At 35.7% G+C, this 26491-nt stretch overlaps 1 protein-coding gene and 1 non-coding gene across 3 annotated transcripts in view; one reads left to right on the forward strand and one right to left on the reverse strand.

Annotated features, from left to right (window-relative positions):
* KLHL15 (kelch like family member 15) overlaps window positions 1-24214 on the forward strand; it is a 32345-nt gene extending 8131 nt beyond the window's left edge. For both annotated transcript variants that reach the window (XM_043896184.1, XM_043896183.1), the window contains exons 3-4: window positions 5024-5735; window positions 20078-24214. In XM_043896184.1, coding sequence (XP_043752119.1) covers window positions 5031-5735; window positions 20078-21187 — 1815 coding nt within the window. In that variant the 5' untranslated portion in view covers window positions 5024-5030 and the 3' untranslated portion in view covers window positions 21188-24214. The remainder of the gene's footprint in view (window positions 1-5023; window positions 5736-20077) is intronic.
* TRNAE-UUC lies at window positions 12564-12636 on the reverse strand. Its single transcript has one exon. It is a non-coding gene; the product is annotated as a tRNA-Glu (tRNA).
* Window positions 24215-26491: the final 2277 nt, after the last annotated feature.

Below are 26491 nucleotides of genomic sequence, written 5' to 3' on the forward strand. Positions count from 1 at the left end.
ACAGATGAGGACATTAAAACCCAGAGAGGCTAAGTAGCTTGCCCCAAGGTCACAGAGCTAATAAGAGGTACAACCAGGATTCAAACACAGGCATCTGACTCCAGACCTGTACTCACTACTGTTTAGAGACTGTATCATGTTGGGCAGTTAATCACTGAGTATTGATATACATACTTCCCATAAAAGTGTAAGATACTGCTCCTTCCCTAAAGCTGTTGCACTGATAGATGCATAAATCTTTTTCATGTAGAAAGAGTGACTGCAAATTTCCAAACTATTACAAACTAGTAGAAGAACTTTAGATCAGATAAACTTCAGAAATGCATTGCTAAGACCTAAAACATAGCTATAGTTTATTTACTTTGCATATCTTTATAAGTGCTTTACACATCTGTAAAATCATATAAAAGTAAATGAAAGTTTTATGACTAAAAATCTTTAGAAATCATCATGTTTAATGCTTTTGTAGATGTGGAGATAAGGCCAAGAAAGTTTGAGTAACTTATTCAAAGTATAGCTATTTCTATTCTAAAACTGTCTTAGTAGGAACCTTGGTTATATGTAGGAAAAACCCAACTGAGGTAGTAAAGGCGAGTGGGGGGGATTTATGCTGCGCATGTAAGGATTTCTCTCAGCACCCACTGGCAGGAATGGAGCGGGGCCTAGGAACTGGGAAAATGAAGGCGTTCAGGAGCACTCCCTTTCTTCTGTCTTGGCTTTCCTCTTTTTTCTCAGTTGACTGGCATTCTCTGATACTCAGCCCACATGACAGGCAAAAGTTGGTGCCCACAACTGAGCAGAGGCTGCTCTTTGACATGTTCTAGTTCCAGTCATATACAGTGCACTTCTGTTTCTTTTTCTTTCTCTCCTCTTTCTAGATTCTCGACACAGGAGCAGTCATCTTAATTCATATTTCCCAGTCCCATCTGACCATATGTAGTGACATACTAGCCGTGGTTAGTGTGTCCATGGAAGCTGTCTGCTAGGAATCCCCCTTTGTGGGCTGGGTGCCTAGAGGACAGCAGGTGCTGTCCTTACATCTAAAGACCTAAAGGATCTTTTGCCTCACAGCTTACCAATTCCCTCCCACCTCGTTTGTGCTATGATGTCTACACCATATTAAGTATCTGGAAACTAAATTACTTTTTTTTTTGAGAAAGCATAGTGTTTCCTTTAGATGGAATCTTTGTCACAAAGGTGAATATTAGCTGTTTTTAACTGTTGAATAGAGAGGGTTACTTTGACAAGAAGTGAAATACATAGTATTTTAGGCACTGTCAAAATAACAGATAATGACACAAAGCAGTCTCATCTCAAGTATGTGAATGCTGGTGTTCAGCCTTCCATTATTAAATCTACATTAAATGTGACCAATAAATCTTGATGAGTCAGAGTGATAGTTGGTGTCCTTAATGATCCTGAGAAAGAGTGAAATACTGAAATTTTCATCCAGTTTAATTTGTTATATTTTTTATTCGAATTATTTTGAAAACTGCTAATTAGTGTGATGTTGATAGCACTCTACTAACCAGAATGTTTGATTATTCAGATACCACGGTGGGTGATGTTCCTTCTGTTCACAGAATGCATTTGTGTATATGTTTTTTATATCACTTGGAAAATTCTAAGTTCTTTAAAGTTGCCTTTAAAAGTAATTCAAGAAATAAAATCTCATAGCTTGCTTTAACCTTGAATGTGTTAGTAAAGTAGTTCTGCCAAGCATTGATTACAGTGTCTAAAATATTTTATATCGATTTTCCAAATTATAGACAGCTCTCTTGTTTTCTCCCTTTCCAAAATGAAAGTGTATAGCTTTTGGATTAATGGATTACTAATAAAAATAAATTTTGATGTAAAGTATCTTGTGCATACTTTACTGTCTTAAGTAAGTTAACATAAGTGAACATGTAGTATAATTCAATATTGTAAAGTAATTAGCCGCCAACTAATAAAAATAAATGAAAAAAAGCTTTATTTTATTCATTTTCAGTATTGAGTACTACAATTTTTGAAACTAATAAAACTTAATAATTAACTGTCAAAAAAAGACAGGTAAGTTAGGGACAAAAGGGGAGAAGGAGGCACCTAGAATCCTCTTGATAAGGAGGGAATACAAAAGAAAGAACTGATTGGGGAGAGGAGAGAATTAGGATTCTGTCTAAACATGATTTTGAGATCCCTGTGGTGCACCCAGAGATATCTAATGGGAGATGTGCCATGTAGTACTAGTGTAAGGTTAGCGATTGGGACAGTGATGGTCAAGGCATTGGTAAAGGTAAATGTTAGTAGAAACCATAGGTTTAGATGAGATCGTTGAGGGAAATACAGTGTTTAGATGAAAAGATAAAAGGTGCAAGAATAGAATCCTGGGGAATACCCATGTTTAAGGGATAGCTCAAGAAAAGTAAATCCAGGAAGGAGATTCAGAAATAAGCACCCCAAAATAGGTAGACAACTAGGAAAATAGTGGCCTGAAGCTGAGAGAGTAATGAGCCAAGGGAGTAAGTCATGCTGCAGAAGGATCCTGAGAAACAAGAGACTACGATGTAACCACTGGATTTGACTCAGGATTTTGTAGATTTTTTAAAATGAGCTTTTTGAAAGCAGTAATACACTTTTATTGAAGATAGATTAACAAACACAGATCAGCCAAAAGAAAAAAAAAAAAGACTTGCAGGATAGTCTCCCGTCCCAAGATAACTTTTTTTTTTTTAGCATTTTAGTTTATTATCCTTTTAGACTTTTTTATTATTTATTAACAAAGGGTTTTTATTTTCTTGGAGATAACCCCAGACTGGGATAACTACTGAATAAATTGGTTAATATGTCAGGGAGTATAAAGTGATTAGCCTCCAACTAATAAAAATAATTGGGAAAAAAATAGAGTGTCAAACAAAGTAGTCAAATCGAGTGATAGCTTGCTCAAAGAGTGGAGAGACAGTGCCTGTTAGTACGTCTGTGGAAGTGCCGTTTTTACTCTCGGCAGCTGAGGGCTCTGCCAGACCCAGGGTGCAGAGGGGATTCCTGAATGGCACACACCTTTATATCTAGTAGTGCCTGGCACACGGAGGTGCTCTTTTAGTTAACAAAGGGGAAGGCATCTGTGATAAGAGCGGTGAGGCTGGCAGCGATGGTCTACCTGAAGAAGAGAGTGGAGCAGGTGCCCGCAGTGACTGTGGTTCCAGCTGCTTCGCTGGAGGGCTCGTGGCCACCCAAACACCCAGCCAGGGTAAGGAAAGAGGTGGGGAGTTGGGGTCTGATACCAGAAGATCTAAGCTGGAGAAGGACAGGTAAGGTTCGGAGGTGACAGACCAAATGAAAGGGGAGGAGAATATTAAGCCAGAGAGTGGGAAGTTGACAGTTAAGATTTCAGGTGTGGATCAGTTCCTGACTGTGGTGAGGCCCAGCAGATTGGAGCATAAGATTTTAAAATGGAGTAAGAAGGGAGGTGACAAGAGTTTAGGTGATCAGGGAACTTCACCTCTCGGTTTTTGGGTGAGCGATCTTAGGTGAACATTGAAGAGGTGAGGGAAATGACTCTTAGCCAAGTACCACAGTCATCAGTGAATGTGGAGGGAAGAGAGAGGATATGTGTATGTGATAAATAACAGGGAGCAATAGAAGGTGGATTTAAACTAAGAGAAAAGCCATATTTTAGAAAAAGGACAGTAGAAAGCCAAGAGAAGGCTCAGGAGGTAGGTTGTAAGCTATAGAAGAGCATTTTGTTCTAAGAACATAGACAAGGGTGTTTTGTTTTGAAATCAGACTGCAGAGAAAACTTTCTGTGACCAGCATGACGCTGTAGGGGAGTTTGTTTCCACTGAAGCCAGGTTCCACAGGGCACAGTGGAAAGGGTTGGGAGGGAATTCGTGGATGAGGATGCGTCATTGGGGAGGAAGCTCAGAGGTAAGTGAGGATGAGAGTTGAGGAGAGGACAGATAGTTGGCCTGGGGGGGGGGTGGTTGTGTGAAAAGAAGAAAATTACTTAGTTTCATAAAACATCTGATAGACTGAATTATTCTGCTTAAGAGATCTGATTATAATTCTACTATTTTGGCTTTGTTTCTCTGATATGCAAAAATGCAGTTTAATTTCCTTTAAAATTGTATATTTATGTTTTAAATATATAAGCAATATAAGCTCACTGTTTTTTAAAATAAGGTTAATGAGGTAAGTAAGTATACTCAAAATTTCCTGAAATCCCACTACCCCAGGGCCATAATTTTGATATATATTCCTCCAGACTTTTTCTCATCTAAACATATATATGTGTGTGTGTGTGTATTTAGTATTGAAAATACACTGAACATACTGTAGTTACCTGCCTTTTTTTCTCATAACAATACATAGTAAATGTTATTTGTCAGAATTAGGTATATTGCTGCCATCATTTTTAGTTATTACAGTAATCCATTATAGGACTACACTATACTTGTTTCTGTTGTTGGGCTTTTGAATACTTTCCAGTTTTTTAAATCATAAATGAGGCTAGAAAGAAAAACCTTTGTGGGTACAAGTTGGCATATGTATCTGATTATTTCCTTTGGGTAAGTTTCAAGGTCAGTTTAAGTTTGGGTAAGTTTCAAGGTCAGGAGTTTTCAAGGTCAACAGTATACTTTTTGGTTTAATTTCTTTTTTGTTTCTCTTTCTCATGATTTAGCATTTGGCTGAGAAATCCTTCTTGGTTGATGATTTGGGGACATGTTTAAATATATTTGGTAAACAGTGTAATGTCACTGTGATAGGCATATATTTGTAAGTTAATAATTTACTGTTGTTGAATAGATATTTAATAGATTTTTTTCACCAGGTGGGGAAGCCAAAAATATTAACCTGCAAATCTTTAAGTTGTCTTCTCCCAAAGGGTTTGTATATGTGAGACTTAACGCAGTAGAATTGAGATAATTTTATTTTATTTTTTTTTGTGAGATAATTTTAAAAATTGTTTAAGTTCTAAGTTCATAATGTCTTTAGAATGCATGGAAATGAGTAACACAGTTTTCTTTGATTACTGTTTTCCCAGGTGATCCATGGCAGGGGACATGGAAGGATTCTGTTCCTCCATCCATGACACCAGTGTCTCTGCTGGGTTCAGAGCACTGTATGAGGAGGGATTGCTTCTTGATGTCACTCTGGTTATTGAAGACCATCAGTTCCAGGCCCATAAAGCACTCTTGGCCACCCAGAGTGATTACTTCAGAATTATGTTTACTGCAGACATGAGGGAGCGAGATCAGAACAAAATTCACTTAAAAGGTCTAACTGCTACAGGCTTCAGCCACGTCCTTCAGTTTATGTACTATGGAACTATAGAACTGAGTATGAGTACAGTTCATGAGATTCTTCAGGCTGCCATGTATGTTCAACTTATAGAGGTGGTGAAGTTCTGCTGCTCTTTCCTGTTAGCGAAAATCTGCTTAGAAAATTGTGCAGAAATTATGAGACTCTTAGATGATTTCGGTGTAAACATCGAAGGAGTCAGGGAGAAGTTGGATACCTTTCTGCTAGACAACTTTGTACCACTCATGTCCAGGCCTGACTTCCTGTCTTACCTGAGCTTTGAGAAGCTCATGTCTTACTTGGATAATGACCATCTGAGCAGGTTCCCAGAGATAGAGCTGTACGAGGCTGTGCAGTCTTGGCTGCGGCATGACAGAAGACGCTGGAGACACACCGACACCATCATTCAGAACATTAGATTTTGTCTGATGACCCCATCCAGTGTTTTTGAAAAGGTTGGTGCATTTGAAAGAAATAGACAAGACTCATTTAGTTAATAAGGCAGTATGTCTTTAGAGAGAAGATTCCCAGGCTTGGTTTGAGCCAAAAAGGGAATGAATCATTTTTAAGACTAGTTATGCATAAGAACTCTAATTTGTTGTAGCTTGTGTATTTAGGTTTTTTAAAAACACATTTTGTGGGTAAAAGATGGACCAGGTAAGTGGTAGAGTAGTTTCACTTAGAAAGTACTTTTAAAGTTGAAGTATAATTATTTAATCTAAAGATTGTAAGTTTGCTTTAGCTTCTCATTCTTTTCACAGAGTAATTAAATCTGAACTGGGTCAGTCTAGCTCTCTTTTTAAAAATTAATTTAAGTGATACATGCTGAAATTAGAGTCGAGAGGAGTTTTATAGTTCTGAGTGTTAAACATTAACACAACCTCTTATTCCTCTAAAATGTAGTAAGGAAGAACATAAAATAGATCTTGAAAAGCAGTAGGCCTTGGTGGTGATTTTCTTCCCTTCTCTTACTTAGTTCTGCATCCCCCTCTTTGTCCATTCCCCACCCCACACTGTGAATACTAACTACATGTAACCATGAAAACATATATTTGTCCAAAACCGTTTTTGGCATTTCAAAGCAAATAAGACTATAAGTCTTCTGTCTACATTGATCAAACATTCCTGTGTACCTTTTCCCATGTAATAGTTCTGCTATCTTAAAATTGTCTTTCTCCAAAGCAGTCTTGGCCTTTTTGCATGTAAGCATTTTTCATTTTTTACCAGTCTCAGTTGTGATCCTTTCTTGCCCAAAGGAGAAGAAAGCATTTTCGGTAATTGCTTAACTTAATTGGTTTCTAATCACATGGTTACCTCTGGGGCTCTGGTTTACCTCTTGCATCTTTTCTTTCTAGAAAGCATACTTAAGTCTTTGGTTGACACCCTTCATGTTAGGTAGTTCCTCAGTTTTAGTTACCAGACCTGGTGATAAAAATACAATTTTTGCAAAGGAGTGTTGTTTACACCATTTGAAAAATAAGCAAATTTGTGCCTTCAAATAACACTCAGCAGCCTGGGATGCGTTTTTGTTTCCTCTCTGAAATGGTGCGAAATATCATTAACTTACACTTTCAATAGATAACTCAATTTTGTGGGATTTTATCTTTATTCTCAGAATGTACTGATATGGCAGACATAATTGAAACTAAAGAATACACTTCTTAATTACTTTTTGTTCAGTGATAATCAGCCCCATGTCAGCAGTGCAAATCATTTTTCTCTGCCCTTTTGATTTTTGTCCTTATTGTTTTTATTGCCTTCTTTTCCTGGGGAATCCTGTTTTATCTTTATGTGTTAGATGCAGGTGCTTTCCCACTACTAAAGCAAACAACCCTGCCCTCCCCAACTTTAGTTTAGATGGAGGTGCTCGTGAAATAGAAAATAAAATAAAATTTTCCCTCTTGTAAGACATTATGATAGATAATTGATAGCAGTAAATGATTTTTTAGTGCTGAGTTGCAAGAGTGAGGTAATTCTACACAACCATAATACCATTATTGAAATTAACAGTCTTTCCTTAATATCATGTAATATCCCAGTTTATTTTCTGATATTCTCAGTTATCTCCAAGATGTCTTTTTTAAGCTGTTTTTTGAAGATTTAATCAAGGTTCATATAGCACATTAGTTACGATGTCTCTCTTTTAATCTGGAATGGTCCCTTCTTTTTTTGTTTATGATGAGGATACTCAGACATACAAAAAGTTGAAAGAATAGTATAATGAATAGCTATGTAACTATCACCTAGATTCAAGAACTGTTAACATTTTACCATATTTTCTCTATATAGATTTTCCTTTGCTGAACCTTGGAGAATAAGTAGAAAATACAACATCTTGTCTCTTAATACTCATTAACTCTTCTAAGAATAAGGATGTTTTCCTACTATTAAAAATAAGACCCTAGTATCAACTAATAGCTAGTTAATATTCAAAGTTGTCCCCCAAATGCCCTAGAATCTAGTCATGGTTTATGCATTGCTTTTAGTTATCATGTCTTTTTAATCTTTCTTTTTTTTTTCCTTTGAGCATTGATGATTTTCTTTTTTTTTCATTTAATTTTATTAGTTGGAGGCTAATTACTTTACAATATTGTAGTGGTTTTTGTCATACATTGATATGAATCAGCCATGGATTTACATGTATTCCCCATCCCGATCCCCCCTCCCACCTCCCTCTCTACCCAATCACTCTGGGTCTTCCCAGTGCACCAGGCACAAGCAATTGTCTCATGCATCCAACCTGGGCTGGTGATTTTTAATTATTCTTAATCTAAAACAGACCCCCACATTTTTTTTTTTTTTTTAGAAAATCAGATTAGCAATTATCTTAGTGTGTCCCCACATTCTGGATTTATCAGATTTCCTTATGTTGGTGTTAACTTAGTTGCTCTCTTCCTTATATTTCCTATTAACACATCTAACATCCTGTATTTTCAGGAACAGCTACAGGAAAATATTGTTGTAATGCCAGAGAAAGTCTTAGAAAACCACTTGGCAGCTCTGATCAAACTTAGAGTTTACCATTCTTTTTTGTATTAGGAGGCTAAGTAGCCCCAAATCTTCGAGGACTTCATTCACATTATTTTGGGTTAGGTTTCTTTTACATTCATAAAGTTGCCCTCCCTTTAAAAAATTTGGAACTCTTCCATTCAATTTATAGAAACTGAAACTAGCTAAAGTGTCAAAATTAAAAGATTATTCTTTCTTACTTAAAAAAAGTTGTATATTTATAACTGTAGAACTGCTCTGTTCGGTACAGTCACTGCTTGTGGCTTTTTGAATACTTGAAATGTGACACATATGATTTGAGATTTCAAAGATTAAAAGATGACAAAAAGGATATAAATTACCTAATTACTAACTTTTATATTTTGGATATTTTGGATATATTGGGTTAAACAAAATACATTATTAAGGTCAATTTTACCTTTTTACTTAAAATATGGCTGATAGAAAGTATAAAATTATATCTCTGACTCACATTTGTGACTCAGATTATCTTTCTGTTGCACTGAGCTGCTCTAGAAGTTCAAGGAGTTAAGTTGTGCTTTAGAAACTCTAAAGATGCATACATTAAACAGTCTTTCTCACATATATAACCCCTCTCCTGGAGTTTTAGCCTTTAGAAATGTTCTGTTAGGTTTAGTGTTCAATTAACAGATAACTTACCTTAGCTAATTATTCTGTGGAGTGGCTGATGCAGATAGCTTGAGAATAGCATCTCTTTGTCTGAATCCTTTCCCTGGCCTCAGGACAATTCAAAAGTGATTGAACAGAACTTGGTGAAGGAATCTTGAGAGATTTTAATTCTTCCTTTGGTAGTAACGATCAGATCTTAGCAGTGGCTTGATCAGATCTGAGCAGTGGCTTTGTAAGGGGTCATTCTGCCTCTCCCCAAGGAAGAGCCCCCACTGATTCCAGGTACCTGGATCATGCCCTCTGGATCTGCCGAAGTCTTTAGATTTATTCTTTTCCCCTAGTCCTCTACTAGAATTTCTCCCCAGCTGAAAAACTGTCTTAAACTTCTGTACTGAATATTCTGGGATAGGATCTTCACCCAAGAGACCAAGACTCCCAGATTTCCACACCAAGTTCCATCTAGGCAGTGATTCTCTTAATCTGAACACCTAACACATACATGCCAGGCCATGCACTGAGTGCTCTACACATAGGCAAAGTCAATAGGTTCTCTCTGTTTTGTAGCTAGGAAAACAGGCTCAGAATGGTCTGGGAGTCTTATCCAAGAGTAGGCGCTCTGTCCAGACTGGACCCAGGTCTGCTTGCTTCTCAGTTGGAGCTGCCAGAGTTGGGAGAGGAGAGGATTCTGCGGTGCAGGAAGCACGCAGTTAACTCTGTGGCCCTGCTTGGGTGGCCTAGAAGTTGGTACAGAGTTGTCAAAATCCTAACATGTTTGCATGAAGGAAACATAGCCTAACAATTTTAATGGCACTGAAAAAAAGTATAAGATATGGGAATAAGATATGAAAGCACAATTCTGGAGTTTTTACTGTATAATCAAAAAAACCTGAAAATAAATTTAAGGATCTTGTCCTTTTGATATAGTTGTTTAGGAGTTCTTATGATTTGTTTTATCTATAGTGGATTCCCAGTTTTAATACTAGACATCAATTTCAGTTTTTACATAATGCAAATATCTGTAGCATATATTTTTGCTAACTCTAACGGTCTTTGCATCTGGAGAGATTAGGCCTGACATTTGTCATTCTGAATTTCAGTGATGTGCAGATTTAAATAGTTTTAAACTTTGTCCTCTTTGGTCTTTTAGTTTTTAAAAAACAATTATTAGTTTATCAAAAACATTTTATGAAGTGAATGTATATTTGGCAAAAGGCACATATACTTTTTTGTACAGAAAAGATCTTTTTACAAATTTGTTAGATTAGTCATTAAAATACCCATATGTTGATTTATCTTCCATATCATAAATATGCATAAAGTAAGATTTAGCATACCAATGATGTCTTTAGAAATTGTATTAATCATAATCATAATCTTAAAATTTTTCAGAAGAAAATATTTTTGAAGGAATCAGGTTATATAGATGAATTCTGCTTTATTTCAAATGTTTTATAAAGTAGTTTATGATATTCAGATACTCTAATGTGCTTTTTCCCTCTGATCTGTTAAATGTAATTCACCATATCCCCCCAAATTGAGTTTATATAAACTTTTGAAGAGCAAAACTAATGTTTTAATGAGAAAAGAGGTTAATTCTCCTTCACTGAGAATATATTTGGATTTAACAAATCATATCTACATTTGATAAAATTTGTTATAAGGATATTTACAGCCTTAAGATAATTTTGATAGTCCATTAAAAGATAAATTCATTACTAGTGAATATTAATCCTAGGATCAGAGTGAAATTTTATGCTTAGAAAGGCTAACACTTTTTTAAAAATGTCTTTTACTTAAGGAGCAGAATGTGTGACTTTAAAAGCTACACTATAAAATGCGGATAAGGTGTCCTGGACTTACCTTGAAACTGATAGAATTTAAGTATTACAAGTTTACCTTACTAAGACCCTTTTAGTACCTTCCTAAGAACATGGTAGCTCGCAGAACTGGTCTTCACAAAGCACTGATAATCTTCCAAATATTTCTCTATCAGCGTAGTTGGCTTATATAGCATTAACAATGGACTGTGACACATAAGGAAACTTATTCATGTGTCATGCTTGGGTGCTGTGATATTCTGGTTAATTGAGGCACAACACATTTGATAGATGATAGAGATTAACTCTACTTTATTCCGTTTGCTTTTAGCAAGGACACATCTATAAAAAGTGTAGGTGGTATGCACCCTTCAGAATTCTTTCATTTAGGCACTGTAAAATGTTTTGACTAATCTCACACTTGACCAATCCAAAATTTCTGTCCAGAAACCAAACCAATAACTCTAGTGTTACCAGAGTTTGCCCCCAAATTCAAAAAAAGTAATTACTTCTAATGAGTTAAGCTACAATCAGACAAATCTAGAGGAAAAATAAATTTCCCTCTAACCCTCACAGTTTTAAGAAACAAGCAGTGCTGTATTTGACAGAAAACATATTTTAAAAAGATAATAACCTGGATTTCAAATGTGAACTTTGATTAGAATTTCTAATAAGCTTGTGTTGTTTTTGAAAAAGTTTAAAATCCCCTTCATAAATTAACAGGACTTATATAGCTATAAACTTGAAATTACTTAACAATCAGCTCACTTGCCCCTTGGAGTAAAAGCACAAGATTAGCAGGTTTTTGTTTGAAACTAGGTCAGTGGGTTAAGCATGCTTTCTCAGTTAATTTAAAATCTTTTTCTACATGTTTCCTTTTTGCTGACCTCTCCCTTCCAGCCCCTTGGACTGGGATGATTGTAATTAATACGTGTACAGTTCTTTAAAACTCACCCAGGGTATTTTTCTCAAGTCTTCTGCCCTTTGTGTACAGATAGGAATGTTCTTATTTCCCACCTTTGATTTGCATTCACTCCAGGTTCAGGTTCCTGGAGAGTGCTGGTAGTCTAGGTGTTGACTGGTGTTCATCCCATGAAAAAGACTATCTTAAGCTGACAGGAACCTACTAAAATTGGAGTTAAAAAATTCAACCTTACGTGCTGATTTTCCTTTTAAATAAAAGGGAGATGAAAACAAAAGCACAGAATTGGAAATTAACTGTTGTAAAAGGAAGGGAAGACATGTAATGGGGATAGCATGTTTACCTGTAAAAGGAGAAAAATTTTTTAATGAATGGGAAAAATTAAGGGGAAAAAAACATGATAAACAGAAATCTAAAAGGATCAGAGAAGTCAGAAACTGACTGGAGAAAAAGTTAGGAGCAGGAAAGGAAACACAGGGGCTTATTAAGATTTTAGGCTTTAAAGTTTTAATTCTCAGATGTAATACTTACCCAGAAAATGTTCCGTGTCATAGGTAAGCCTTGCTCATTCAGAGTTAGTTTTAGGATTAAACTTTTGCCTTTGCTTCTGCTCTTCCATATTTATAAATAAGATATTTATGTAGTTGAGTGTATTTCCATAAATAGGAGAAAAGTGTGTAAAAAAGTTTCGAATTCTAGAACTTAGTTGTATTCTCTAAATATTAGTATAAGCAAATGATAAGATGTTCTTAAGTCTTTCAAAATTTTCTACCTTTAGGCTTGTGTACTCTAATTTCTAGTGGTGCTCTATTACTATTGCATCAAAATTGGAAGGAAATTAAATTTTCTAAGCACATTTATTTATTTATTTATTTGGCCACACAGTGGGGCTTGTGGGATCTTAGTTCCCTGACTAGGGATTGATCCTAGGCCCTTGGCGGCGAAAGCTCCAAGTCCTCACAACTGGACCACCAGGGAGTTCCGTAAGCACATTTATTTATAATTGATTTTTTTGGAGTATAGTTGATTTACAGTGTTGTATTAGTTTCTGCTGTATAGCTAAATGAATCAGTTATACATATTCATGTATCCAGTCCTTTTTAGATTCTTTTCCCATATAGGTCATTATAGAGTATTGAGTAGAGTTCCCTGTGCTATAGTGTGTATATGTCAATCCCAATGTCCCAGTTTATTGCCCATCTATCCTCTTGGTAACCATAATTTGTTTTCTACATGTGAAAAACATTTACTTTTGAGTTAAACATTTTTCACTGTATAGAAAAGTTGAGCAGATAAGAGGACTCACCAGATTGTGCTGAAACTCTTATTAGAATATTGTCCTCAGGGAGTCCTCTCCCTTGCTCCCATTTGCCCTGGTCGCTGCCTTCTGAAGCTCTGTCAATATTTTAGACTCTGCTTGGAGAAGACAGGATGGGTAAATCCTTTTTAAAATTTGCCTTTACCATTTGGCATTTGACTGCAATTATAGTATTACTAAGAGGATTTGTGCTTAGCAGGAACTGATATTTTTAAAATAGCCTTATCCCTGGTCATTATTCAGTTTTTCAGGACAAAGGGATTAATTAAAGGCCTTTTGTAGCTAGCTTTTTTGTGATGATTTTGTTTCACATAAATCAGGATCAACCTCAGTTCTGAGCATGATTTTATAAGTAGACTTCTGATATCAGGATAGATGCTTTTGCAGTATAACATATAAAGATTTCCACATTTTACTGAATATAAAAATCAATATCAAATGTAGCTGTGGTTCCCAAAGACATAATTTGTTTTCCCACTAAAGTTCCATGACAGTCACTGCTTTATTTCTGGGTATTTGAGAACACTGGATCATGTAGGAAGGATGATAAAACTGACAGCTAGGACTCAATCTTCCTTCCACATGACACCTTATACTCATCATTCCAAAAATGAGGTTAGTAGTTGTGAATGTGGGAAGGGCCGGAGAGCTGCCTGTTCATGCAGCGTACTCCTTTTTATGATGGGAAAACACCTAAACTGGAGGTTTGTCCGTGGTCACACAGTGGCCTGTGCACGGTGTCGAGTCCTAGACCTGGGATCTTGAGTTCAGAGATGATTCTAACCCTCAGTCCCCACCCCTTCTACCTCCCCACAACTGGGTAAACTAATAAAAGACATTTTGTTTTGATTTAGTATAAGTGTATTGGGCATTTAAAAAATCCTTTCGGAAGGTGAAACAGCTGATAATACCTTAAATTAGTTGGCTGAAAATGTAAAATAATTTTTTAGACTGTACCCCTTTTTAGTAGATATTTTTAAATTGTAGATTTTTAATTAAAAAAATAGTAAGCTCTATGGAAATGCCTGTTTTAATTGTATTGCCTGTTTCATTTTAATTCTTTCAAAATTAAGAATAGTATAAACAAATTACCTTTAAAAGTTAAAAATTTAATAAGTGGATTATACAACATTTTGACAGTGCGGGGAGAATCATGGAATTTTTACCCAGTGGTAATGGCTAGCTAATAATTCTTTGACTTAATAAATATATTTCTAGGAACCACATTTAAAATTATTAATTTCTCACATTTTCTCTATGTGCATGCACACAATTACATTAAACTAAAAGATTATTAGAGGAGGAAATGGCCAATTTAAAATTTTTAGATCACTGTTTTTAAGAGGTAATAAATACTTTCACTTCAAAATGCTTTTCATAATACAATTTTTAAAGTATCAAAGCACGAAAAGTGATAAAATATTCTTTGCAAGTTTCAAAATAAGACAGCTTTTTAAATCCTAGAAAGAATAAGGAAAGTAGTTCAGAACATGAAAGAAGTGTCGTCCTTCCCATATTCTTTCTTTTGAGAGCCACTGATATATACAGATAGGTAAACTGTTACATGAGGAGCCAATGATGAGAGAAATGCTTTCTCTGTGAAAAGGTGAGCCACACATTTCTTTTTGAATAGTCCCCTTCATTAATGCATTTTGAGTGATTGCATTCACGGAGAAGGTTTCGGCCCTACGCTTTCTGTTCTAAAGCGGAGTATTTGTATTTACTTTGTCTAGGATTATCAGTGAGGCATTAATTTCCTGTTTCTGCCATGAAAGGAGAAGCTAGTTATGTTTATGGATTTTGTGTGGTTTTAGAGTAAAATTGCAGCGATAAGTAGCCCAGAGAAAAGGGCAAGGTAGATCTAGAACTTCTAGCCTTGGCAGAGAGAATTATGAGCTAAACTTGTTCGGTTAGAAGATCTCTTACGGTATAACAGCTATCTCAAAAGGCACAACTTCCAGTGTGGTGGACTTAGAGGTAGAGCAAATCGGGTAAAGGTGTAACTTTGACTGGGACTTCAACATAGTGCTCAAGTGGTGCTTGTAAACCCATTGGAACCCAGATATCAAAGGAGCACAATAGAATGAATAGGGAGAGAACAAAGGGGCCAGAAGAGTGGGTATAAACAAAGAAAGACTCAGAAATAGACTGTAGGAAGCCATTAAGCTGGTCCCGTTCGATGTGATCTGCAAGAACCTGGGGTTGAAAGGTGGAATGCCATTACAGGCCATGGTGCCTAGTCCTCATGAGACACTGGATGGGTGGTCACACCTGAAGTTCCTTCAGTGGCAGTATGCTTAGACTCAGAGGTATACTGCTCTTGACTTTGGGAACATGCACCTGTATCCTTTTTACTAGAGCCCCTGTGAAAAGCAAAGTCCCTCACGAGCTCATTAGTAAGTATATGTTGTACACATATTAAGTACATTTTCCTCCTGCATAGATTACTGACTGTGAGTCCATTTTTATTTTTTGAGAATATTATGTATACAGCTCTGCAGGTTTTGTCATTTGACATTTTAAATGTCTGTGTTACTGCATATGGATTAATCTCATTCTTTTCGATTGCATATGTTATATACCAGAGTTTGTTCAGTCAGTTTCATATTGATATGTGAGTTATGCCCAGTTTTTGTGCTCTTACAAATAATAATGCAGTGAACATCCATTAAGTTGTCAGTCCTGATTACAAAGCTCCTCCTTATTTTGGCCTAAAATCTTTCTTTTAGCTTCTACTTACTGGCCTTGAAAACAGGTGCCATTTTTCTCCTGCGTCTTCTCTTGAATTGAAACATTCCTAGTCTGACTACTCTTCCTATGATTTGGATCCCTTTGCTGTCTTCTGGACATGATCCACTTTGTCATCTAAAGTACAGTGGTAAAAAATAAATAAAGTACAGTGGTGGAATTGAGCACTGTCTTAGTTGTGGTTCCACCTGAGCAGATAGGGTAGGGTTGTCTGTTCTTTTAATTTGGTCCACAATTTTATTAGTTCTGAAGACTGTCATATCACATTTTTGGTTCGTGGTAAGGGTAGAGTCAGTTAAAAGCTTTACGTTTGAAGTTTGTGGATCCCTGGAGCATTTGATAAAAGCTGTGGACTTCCCACCTCCCACCCTAAATGCATTAACACAGTCATTGTTGGAACTTCAGGTGTTTCATGGGTCCCTAGTGTTTCTGTTTTCTTTATGATTAGGCTTTGTTGATTACTTTGCCAAAGTCATAAGTTCTCTCATTCTCTATCAGTGTTGTTACAGTATCAAAATTTAAACCAGAAATGGTCAGTCTGGGCATTACTTGGTGAGTCTGTGTTGCCTCCTGGCTTGTAGTGCTTTCTTATATGCAAGTGCTAACAGTTTTTCACAGTTCAGGATCAGCCTCTAGCTAACCGGTCTGTAGTTCAGAGATCTGTCTGGTTTCTAGTCCTCTCCTATTTTTCATGATTCCACACAGATTACAGAAAGCAATTAAGCAGCCTTATCTGCGAAGCCTCCTAGGATCCCAGGACGTGACTTGAGAGATCAAATGACTTGAACTCGGTGAGAATATCTAGCTGGTTTTTCTTTTTTTCTCAGCCATCTTGGATTTAAGTTTCTTCTTAGTCATTATGTTTGATCTTCAGATTGAAAAGAATATTCTTAGCCGAGAATGGAAATAAGATAGGAGGCTGTTTCTCTTTATCTTTGTAAATATTACATTAACCATGTCACCCAGGGAGGAATTCACTTTTTTCTCTACTTTTTTTTTTTTTTTACTTTAGCCTCTAAAATGCCATTTATTCACGATCTGGCACTTTGTAAAGTCACAATTCATCTTTAGGCTTTAGCTTTGTTCACAATATTCTTAAAGCTCCATTTCATTGTTCATAATACTTGGTTTATATGCCTGTTTTTTTTTTTTTTTACCATCTGTTGTAAATGGTTTTTTAACATCTGAATTCCAGAAAGCTCTCTGTGCAGCACATCAGATTTTTTAGATGCTTTCCCCTTTTCTTCCCCTCATCAGTGTGTTTTGCAGTTATGCAGTCAGCATTATTACTTTTGAGAGCCTCCAAGCTTTCTCAAGCTTCCTTACACAGTTTCTGATCTTGGAATTGATCCTAATTTTCCTTTGAAAATCTTGAAATCTGACTATGCAATATGGGCAGCATTCCCCTTCCTTTTCTTTCTTGATCTCCAGACAATACGGCTGCTTCCTTTAAAGCTTCCTCCTACTTGCATGTCACCAGTCATGCTTTCCTGGTGAAGATTAGGTACAAAGTATCAGTTTTTCTAATTTCTCGTCCAGTTTCTGGAAGACTGAATTTTTACACAAACCAAAAGCACATCATCAGATGCACTAATGTAGACTGAGTGATACTTAAACAGATGTCTCCTGGTCAGTAATAATAGCTAATAGCAGCTGTAATGTTTTCTACACAGCCACATGACAGGCACCATACTAAGTACTTTCCACATAGGATTATCTTGCCCATCTTCTACCTTAGGGTTATGAGGTTTAGGTGATATTGTTGTCCCAATAATACAGATGAGGAAATAGGCTTAAGAATGTTGAGTCACTTGCCCAAAATCACACAGCTTGTGAGTGGGAAAGTCAGATATTTCCTAAGTCAAATTCTTAATCACCCTACTGGGCTGTTTGATGAGGTTCTTAATTATTATGCTGATTCTATTACTTTAAAACCTGTGTAACTGTCAGTCTACTGGCTGTGCACAGTAGGCACTTAAATATTTAATTTGAGATTTATGTTTCTTGTTGATTTCCAAGATATTGCCTTTTAGCTCTTAGAAATCAATAAGAAAAAGATGAGAAAAATAGGTGAGGCACACTATTAGTTCATAGAAGAAATGAATGGAAAATGAAGATTTGAAAAGATGTCTCTTTTTTACTAATCAGACATTTATGATGGTTTTAGGAGACCAATTGTTTGAATGACAAGATTCTGTAAATGTGACACATGAAAAAGAATGCAAAAATCTGGAATACCAGAAATAATCACTTTTAACACAAGCAAACATATACAAAATTTTATTTAATTGGGATACCAGAGTACTATTGCCTTTTAGAAAATATATTGTGATCACTCCATGGTAACAAATAGTCTGTTTTAACTGTTTATATGTGAAGTAAAAGTAGTACAGGATAAGACCTCAGATCTTAATCATTTTTCTCTTTACTGAAATTGTTTACCATTATTATTTACTATCTTTTCTCTTAGAGGGACCATTAGACTAATTCATTGAAACATATTAAGTGTTTTTTTTAATTTAATAAGTATGTCATTTAAAGAGTTTTCTAAAGAGTGATGGAAGCAGTGTTATAATATACTAGAAATTGAGCCTTGGAATAAGACTGTCCTGGTTGAAGGTTCAGCTCCCAGCTCTACTAGTTTTAGTCATGTAAATAATTTGGGCAAGTCACTTAACATTCTAAGCATCAGTTTTCTCACTAGGAGAATGGTTACCACTTTCTCAGAGGAGGAATAATTTAACATGAGATGCACACATAAAGCACCTGTTTCTGCAGTAATGTCAGTTTTCTCTGTTTTACAAAGACATGGAGTTCTCGATCTTTTTTGTGCCATTTACCCCTTGGCTAGTCTGGCAAGACCCATGGAAGGACCCTTCCCCCTCAGAATAGTGATTTTAAGTACATAAAATAAAATGCTTAGGATTACAAAGGAAGCCAACTATATTGAAATACAGTTCTCAAAATACTTCAAGTAAACATCTGTAGTGCTTTCTGTTTCAGATATGTTTTTTTGGACTATGGTCGGAAGTGAATGAGAAAGAAAGAAGGGAAGAGAAAGGAGAGATGCAAAGAAGGAAAGCAAGTTCATAAACACATATGCCTGGTTTTGACTCCCTCCCAAGCTGTCATCCCAGATTTCCAACAGGCTCCTAGACATTTCCACCTCAGCATCCTACTAGCAATTCACATTCATCACCAGTGAAGTTGAATGCCTCTCCCAAACCATCTTCCTTGTTTCCCTTATCAGTACCACTCTCCCTATCACCTACTTCTAAATCCTCAAATCACATTTGAGTCCTGTTTCTTCATCTTATCTCTACTTCAAATCGGCCACAAACTTCTGTCAATTTTTTCTCCACAGTGTCTAATTCTACCATCCAAATCCTAACCCTCTTACCTCATCCTTGTCATTATGATACAGGCTCTTTCTGCTTGATTTCCAACTTCCTACCTCTTTCACAAAATATCCCCTGAATGTTTTGGACCAGTTTGATATTTTCTTTATCTAAAGTTCTATAGCACTCACAGATGTGCTATACAGCTTCATACTTAACTGTCAATTGCCTCATTTGCTTAAAACTGGTAGATGTGTATTTTTTTTATTTCCCCAAATATATTCTAAGTTCTTTGAGTGAATGAACCACATCTTCTGCTTTTTAAAAAAAATCTCCCCACAGTAGTTAGCATAATACTTAAAAGTTTCATAAGATCTTAGCATAATACTTAAAAGTTTCATAAGATCTTAGCAATCATAATTAGGTAGTTCCAACTCCAAAAACAAAGGAAAAAGTTTGACCTTTTGTTGTCAACTGAACTATTACTGTAGGAGTTGGTGACACTAGACCAAAATTTTATGTCTAAAACCGACTGAGAATTTTTTTGTGTCTTTAAATTTTTACCAACTCACTACAAACAAACTCACACCAAACAACTTAATTCCTTAGATTATTCAGTCATGGTTGTTCTTACAGTGTTCCTTATGGTTAAGAAAACCATGGCCAAGGTTTCCTCTGCTGTGAAACCTCTGCTTATCCTTCTATAGCCACCACTTGTAGCCTAGGGCCTGACATAGACTAATAACATTTTGTTAGAGGAATTTAGCTTGTGCCTAGAGAATAACTTGTTTACTTGAAAAAGATTGGGAATGTGCATTAATTACTACAAATACAAATTACAAAAACAAATATAAGAGATTTGTTAAAAAGAAAGTGTATGATCTTAACAGGAAATCAGTTTTAGGAAAGTAGCTTAAAATCAAAAGCTAATCTTAGTGGGCTTTGATATTTTGCCATTGATGTTCTTTTCTCTCTTTTTTTTTTTTTTGTTAAATTCTTTTACTTGTATTCTTAGGTTAAGACATCAGAATTTTACAGATACTCTCGACAGCTGCGCTATGAAGTTGAGCAAGCATTGAATTACTTTCAGAACATTCACCAGCAGCCTCTGTTGGATATGAAATCAAGCCGCATCCGCTCTGCCAAACCCCAAACTACAGTATTCCGAGGCATGATTGGACATAGCATGGTTAACAGTAAAATACTTCTCTTAAAGAAACCAAGAGTCTGGTGGGAACTAGAGGGCCCACAAGTACCTCTGCGTCCGGACTGCCTTGCTATCGTCAATAACTTCGTGTTCTTGTTGGGCGGGGAAGAGCTGGGCCCAGATGGCGAATTCCATGCTTCTTCCAAAGTGTTTAGATATGACCCAAGACAAAACTCTTGGCTCCGAATGGCAGACATGTCTGTGCCACGTTCAGAATTCGCAGTTGGTGTTATTGGGAAGTTTATTTACGCTGTAGCAGGCAGAACCAGAGATGAGACTTTCTATTCAACTGAGAGATATGACATCACCAATGATAAATGGGAATTTGTGGATCCTTATCCAGTTAACAAATATGGACATGAGGGGACAGTGCTCAATAACAAGTTGTTTATCACTGGTGGAATCACCTCATCTTCCACCTCCAAGCAAGTATGCGTGTTTGACCCCAGTAAAGAAGGGACCATAGAACAGCGGACCAGGAGAACGCAAGTAGTTACCAACTGTTGGGAGAATAAGAGCAAAATGAATTATGCCAGATGCTTTCACAAGATGATTTCATACAATGGCAAGCTTTATGTCTTCGGTGGTGTCTGTGTGATCTTGAGAGCCTCTTTTGAGTCTCAGGGATGCCCTTCCACAGAAGTGTACAACCCAGAGACTGATCAGTGGACCATCTTGGCATCCATGCCAATTGGTAGAAGTGGCCATGGTGTGACTGTGCTGGACAGACAAATAATGGTTCTTGGAGGCCTTTGCTACAACGGTCATTACAGCGATTCTATTCTCACCTTTGATCCGGATGAAAACAAGTGGAAGGAAGATGAGTACCCGCGGATGCCCTGCAAGCTGGATGGTTTACAAGTGTGCAACCTGCATTTTCCAGAATATATTCTGGATGAGGTCAGACGTTGCAACTGATGACATCTTTCTCCCTTCAAAAAAGCCAAACAAAATCCATTTGCGACAGAGTAGTTAATTAAAAAACATAAGAAAAACCTCACCAGTTTTACTCTCAAAGCCATTGGTCTAATATCGTAAAAATGTTTTCATTCTGTGCTAGCATCCTTTTTTTTCTTTTTAGTGGCCTCAAACTCATGCAATAAGTCAGTTGTAAGCGCTAGCTCTTGAAACTACTTCCAGAAGCAGTTTAATAGAACAATTCACTTATCTGGGAAGTTGATGTTATGCTTTAAACATTTCTTTCAAATGTCAGTGTAGGAGTCATGCATCTTCTAAGAGAAGACCTGATAAGTGTCACTGGATGTAATTTCAGTTCCTATCTCTAGCTGAAATCTTTTTGAACATTTATTTCAGTGTATTTCAGTCTGTTAGACTTTTTGATTTTATTATTTAAGTTTAAAACTCTTGACCTTTTTGCATGGCTTTTTGCTGAAAACGCAAAAGTATAAATTTTCTACAAGATTAACTTTTTTATATTCAGAACACTATTTCTAAGCTGCCTTCTCTTATCTGCATTGTGTTAGTGAAAGCATATCCATACTTGCTTACATCTTATGAATATATAAGGCACATCCCCTTTTATGCGTGGTTAGGATTCTATATTTTTAAGCTAGTGCACTTGCACACACGGTTTGCCATACGTGTTGTATTTTAGATGTAACGTCTTTTCATGTATTAACATTTTTAGAAAGATAATAACTGGAGTCCTCGTTTCGTATCAGAGTAGCCTATCTTCAGTCCATACTGATTCAGTAATATTCAAACTCCTTATATTCCTGAAACGTATGGTTTTATGAAAGCTAACATTTTATGTTTTACTTTCAAAAGTAAACATTAGTGTTCCTTATCGATGTATGTCTTCTTTTTGAAAATGTTTTTCTTTGCAGTCTGTTTAATGTTACCCTGTTTTTAGTGAGAATTGGAGTGGTATGTGACAAGGCCTGGCCCTGCAGCGTGCAAGCACTTTTAAAAGAGAACTTAGGTAATACCAGACTCCTAAATAAAGGTCCCTTCAAAGTAAGTGCAACTCCCATTCTTTGCATTCAATAAGGCTGCTGCATCTGTTATTGAATGGAAAGTAGCAACTTGTGGAAAATTTGAGCTCAGTTTTGACTTAGAGGTAAGGAATAGAATTATAATCTTAACTGGTCATATTTTCTTGTTTATTTAGTACAAAATATTTAGCGGCACTGGGGATGTAAGCCCTCAGCTTTTATTTACTGAAAGCTACTAGCATGAAGGATAGTAACCTCCAAGTTCAGAGTGGATCAAGAATAACTGTTCAGAATCATGGATCAAGAATAACTGTTCAGAATCATGGATCAAGAATAACTGTTTGAAATCACGGATCAAGATAACTGTTCAAAATCATTCTTAAGTGTTTTAGGATTAGCCGCACCTTTCAACTCAAAGGAAAAACAGAGTTGTCAAAATTAAGCAAGAATAACCAGGGAGTGGATCATTCAAATTGATGCCATTTTATCCTGAGTAGAGTCTATATCTGATACTACGCTGGCAAAACTTGCCAGATCTTAGATGTTGGTGCAATATTGCAATGCCTTCTATACGGCTGTTGTAAAAAGTTTCGAGTTTCACTTTTTTTTTCTTTCTTTCTTTCTTTTTTTTTTTTTTTTTTTGCTGCTGCCACCACTGAACATAAAATGGAAGCGCGAAATCATGGAAATGTGAAGACTTGTTTCATTTTTGCGATTAAAATAGACAACTGAAAAAAACCTGATTTTAAAACTCCACGGCTTGAGGCATTTGAGTTTAAGAAACAGTCAGGTACAGAAGTAGTTTTTTTTTTTAAAGCAAAACATTGGGATTGGTTTTAGAAATCAGGTTAATAATATTCTTCACGTATGAGACAGATTTTTATTAAGTGGTCCTGTCATTTAGTTTCTAAAAATTAAATTTGATACCTTGTTTCCCATGGTTATATGGCTAAAAGTCTTTTTATACATCTGAAAAATCATTTCTAATCATTGTACTTTTGAAAACTAGGAATTAGGTGAGCCATTTGATTCTGTTCCTCATGTATTAGTTGGTGTAGTATTTTATATGTGTGCTGTCTTGCTTTAAAGAAAATAACAATAATGTCTTCATTATTTTCCTCATTGTTGTCTTTTGCTGAAAAAGACTGAGACAGGGTACCCCTATCAGGCTTTTACACTCCCGTGGTGGTTCTCTTTAATTGCTTAGATATGACTTCGTAGCCCTAGTTAAAGTAAGATGGAACAAACAATTGAATATTCTTGGTCTTCATTGTAAAAGCACAAGGCCAAGATGAAAGTTCATGTTTTGGAAAATTTGTGAAATCTTAACTTGAACTAATTCTGGGTTCAGCTTCACACGTGAGTCATGTCTGACCTGATGTTAGCTGTAATCAGTTTTGAGCTTTAAGAATAGTTGTTATTGCTTGGGTTCTGAATGTATGAGAAAACTCTTCTGTTTATTTGTAGTGCTGACTTAGGTTATTTTAAATCCATGATTAACGTACATTCCCTTTTAAAATTATGGTTTAATTGCTGAAAGAGATTTATTTTTGTTATACTAGACTATGGAAAATTTTTTCATAGAATTTTTTTTGAGTTTATTTTTTGTGTGCTTCATTTGGAACCATTTTTGTTTATATACATTGTATGTGCTCAAAATAGTTTTTTTTTTAAATTCAGTAAGAGATTTAAAACTACAGTGTAACACGCTGTGATCTTTGTGTGTTAATTTTCATTTTACATTTTAAATGCCAGACTTTACAAAAATGGCTGATCTTTATTAATTGCATCTTAATTAGAAACATTTGTTCTCTTCCATGTCTTTGACCTTCTAAGTTTTTATTTTAGTCTGCTTAAAGAAAATCCTTGCACTACAGCCTTTTCATAAAATTCAAGATTCTCACATTGAAGGTTTTGTATTGGAAGAAATACTACTGGTTTTTAAAAAGCTAAGGCTTACTTAATAGAATTATTAGCATTTCTTGAGACAGCTTTCTGTGTCCTCATTACTCTGTGTGAGTGTTACTATAATTTGTGAAATATTGACTGAGCCCTTCACTTATCTTTTCTGAAGCAGCACCTTTGGACACCTCATTCTGGGAAGCCTGCTCAAGTTATAGTAAAGGACACACACATTTGTGTGGGGAGAAGTGGTAAAAAATGGAGAGTTGTGTCTTAATTACATGAAACTAAGCTTTAAAATATTTTATAACAAATTATTTGAGCTGCATAATCTAAACATGTCAAACGTTCAGTGGGACTATTTTTATATATGTATATGTGGTTGTAGGTCATAACATTTCAGTTTATAATATAAATTGTTATTTCAGTTTATAAGCTATCTCTCAGAAAAGACTAGCTCTTTTGAGAATACATAATTTAAAGTTTTAGAGTGAAGTAAAACACAACATAGATAATAGTGTAAATTAGATATAAATGAGGGCTATATGGCAGTAAAACTGCTAGTGCCATTTTTCCTCTTTGTCTATTACACATTTTTTATTTTATTTTTTTTGTACTCTGAACATTTTTAGGGATCATACATTCTATCAGATTAGAGTTGGTTTGGGAATAAGTATCTTCTAAAAAGAGATTTATCTTAAAAATGAAAGTCCTGAAAAATTAGTTTATCAGGAGTTTATAAAGTCAGATATTCCATAGACATAGACTGGAATAGGTAAACTCATGAAAGTCGCATCCTTTCAGTACACCAGTGTAACTTCAATATTACATGAGTAACATTGAGAGAATGCCATCAGCTTTGTTCCCCCTTAATATTGGATTTTCGTTTTACGTCTTTGGGAACAACTACATTAAGAACCTTATTAATCAGTATATCAGTAAGGATTAGGTGTTTGCTTTCGGAAAGAATGTTCCAGTGAGGTGATCAGAGAGGTTATTTTCTACCTAACTTGTTTATGCCCTGTACCTCTTGGGCATACTTTGTCTATAGAAGAAATATTTTGACCTTTAGGTACATTTTGGGCCAGTAGTCAAGTAATCCTAGGACTGATTTAAAAATCTTAGACTAATTTAAGGTTTGCCTTTTATACCTATTTTGAAAGCCTTTACATTTCTGTCAGGTAATTTTTCCCATGCCGTGAATATAAAACATGTTTATGCTATCCATTCTGTTTTTAAATTGAAAAAAATGTTAAAAGTGTTTATGAAGAAAAGTTTAAATAAAATATTTTCAATCTTTAAAATATACTCATCTCTTATTATTTACTATCTTGATATAATCTATCGCTTTCAAAGTCACTCATGACTTGATTAACAGTATACATTTTATTTTCCTTCAACCTGCCAGGGAAGTGCCACAAAAATGTAATTTCTACTGATGCTTTCAGCCACAGATTGAAATGAGAGCATTTGAGTGAAATTATTTACACTTACATGCAATGGAAATTTTATAATGAAGCCAAGTAATTAAAGTTCCACTAGCAGAGTTTTGCAGAATGGAAATAGCTAATAGCATTTATAAGCCCTCAAGCTTTAGTTTGGTGATTTTTTAATTTTCTTTAGCATTTTTGCTTCATTGTTCTTAAAGGCATTTCTGAAATTAGGGAACCCAGCAGAAATGAATCTGCTACAACACAAGCACTTGGGTATTTTTAGGCACATGTGTGCCTTCTTTAAAACGGACTCCTGAGAACGACAGGATTCCCTGGATCTTGGCCTCAAGCCACCTTTCTAGCCTCTCTTCTTATCACTTCCTGCACTCCTTTCTGTTGTGATCTTTGTATGTTTATTTCCAGCTTCAAATCACTTGCCTTCTTTTCCCTTTCCTGCTTGCAAAATCCATTTATTTTGCAAAGCCCCACTCAAATGCTCTTCTCTCCTACTGAAACCTGTTACTTCCATTGAATTAATTGCCTCTTCTGTACTCAACACATTTATAGCTCTTATTTCATTTTGCATACTAGTTGGGTATAATTCCTTCCACAATTAGATCATAATCTCCTTGGATGAAGAGACTATCTTTTATTCCTTTTTGTACCCTCATATCTAGCGTGATACTTTTTGTACATAATAGGCACTGAGCTAAATGTTTATCGCAGCATGTGACTAATTCTACCTGAGCTGTAGACATTCAGAAGAGGGAGACAATATAGTTCCCCAAGGTTGTTTTTTTTTTTTTTTTTTTTAATAGTTCCCCAAGGTTTTTGTCTGTGCTTTTTTGTCAAGTCTACTGCCTGTCCAGTTTCACCCACAGCTATGGCTTCACCTACCACTTTTATTCTAATATCTTGTAAATCTGTATTTC

The sequence above is a fragment of the Cervus elaphus genome, chromosome X (genome assembly GCF_910594005.1).
Source record: "Cervus elaphus chromosome X, mCerEla1.1, whole genome shotgun sequence".
NCBI lineage: Eukaryota > Metazoa > Chordata > Mammalia > Artiodactyla > Cervidae > Cervus > Cervus elaphus.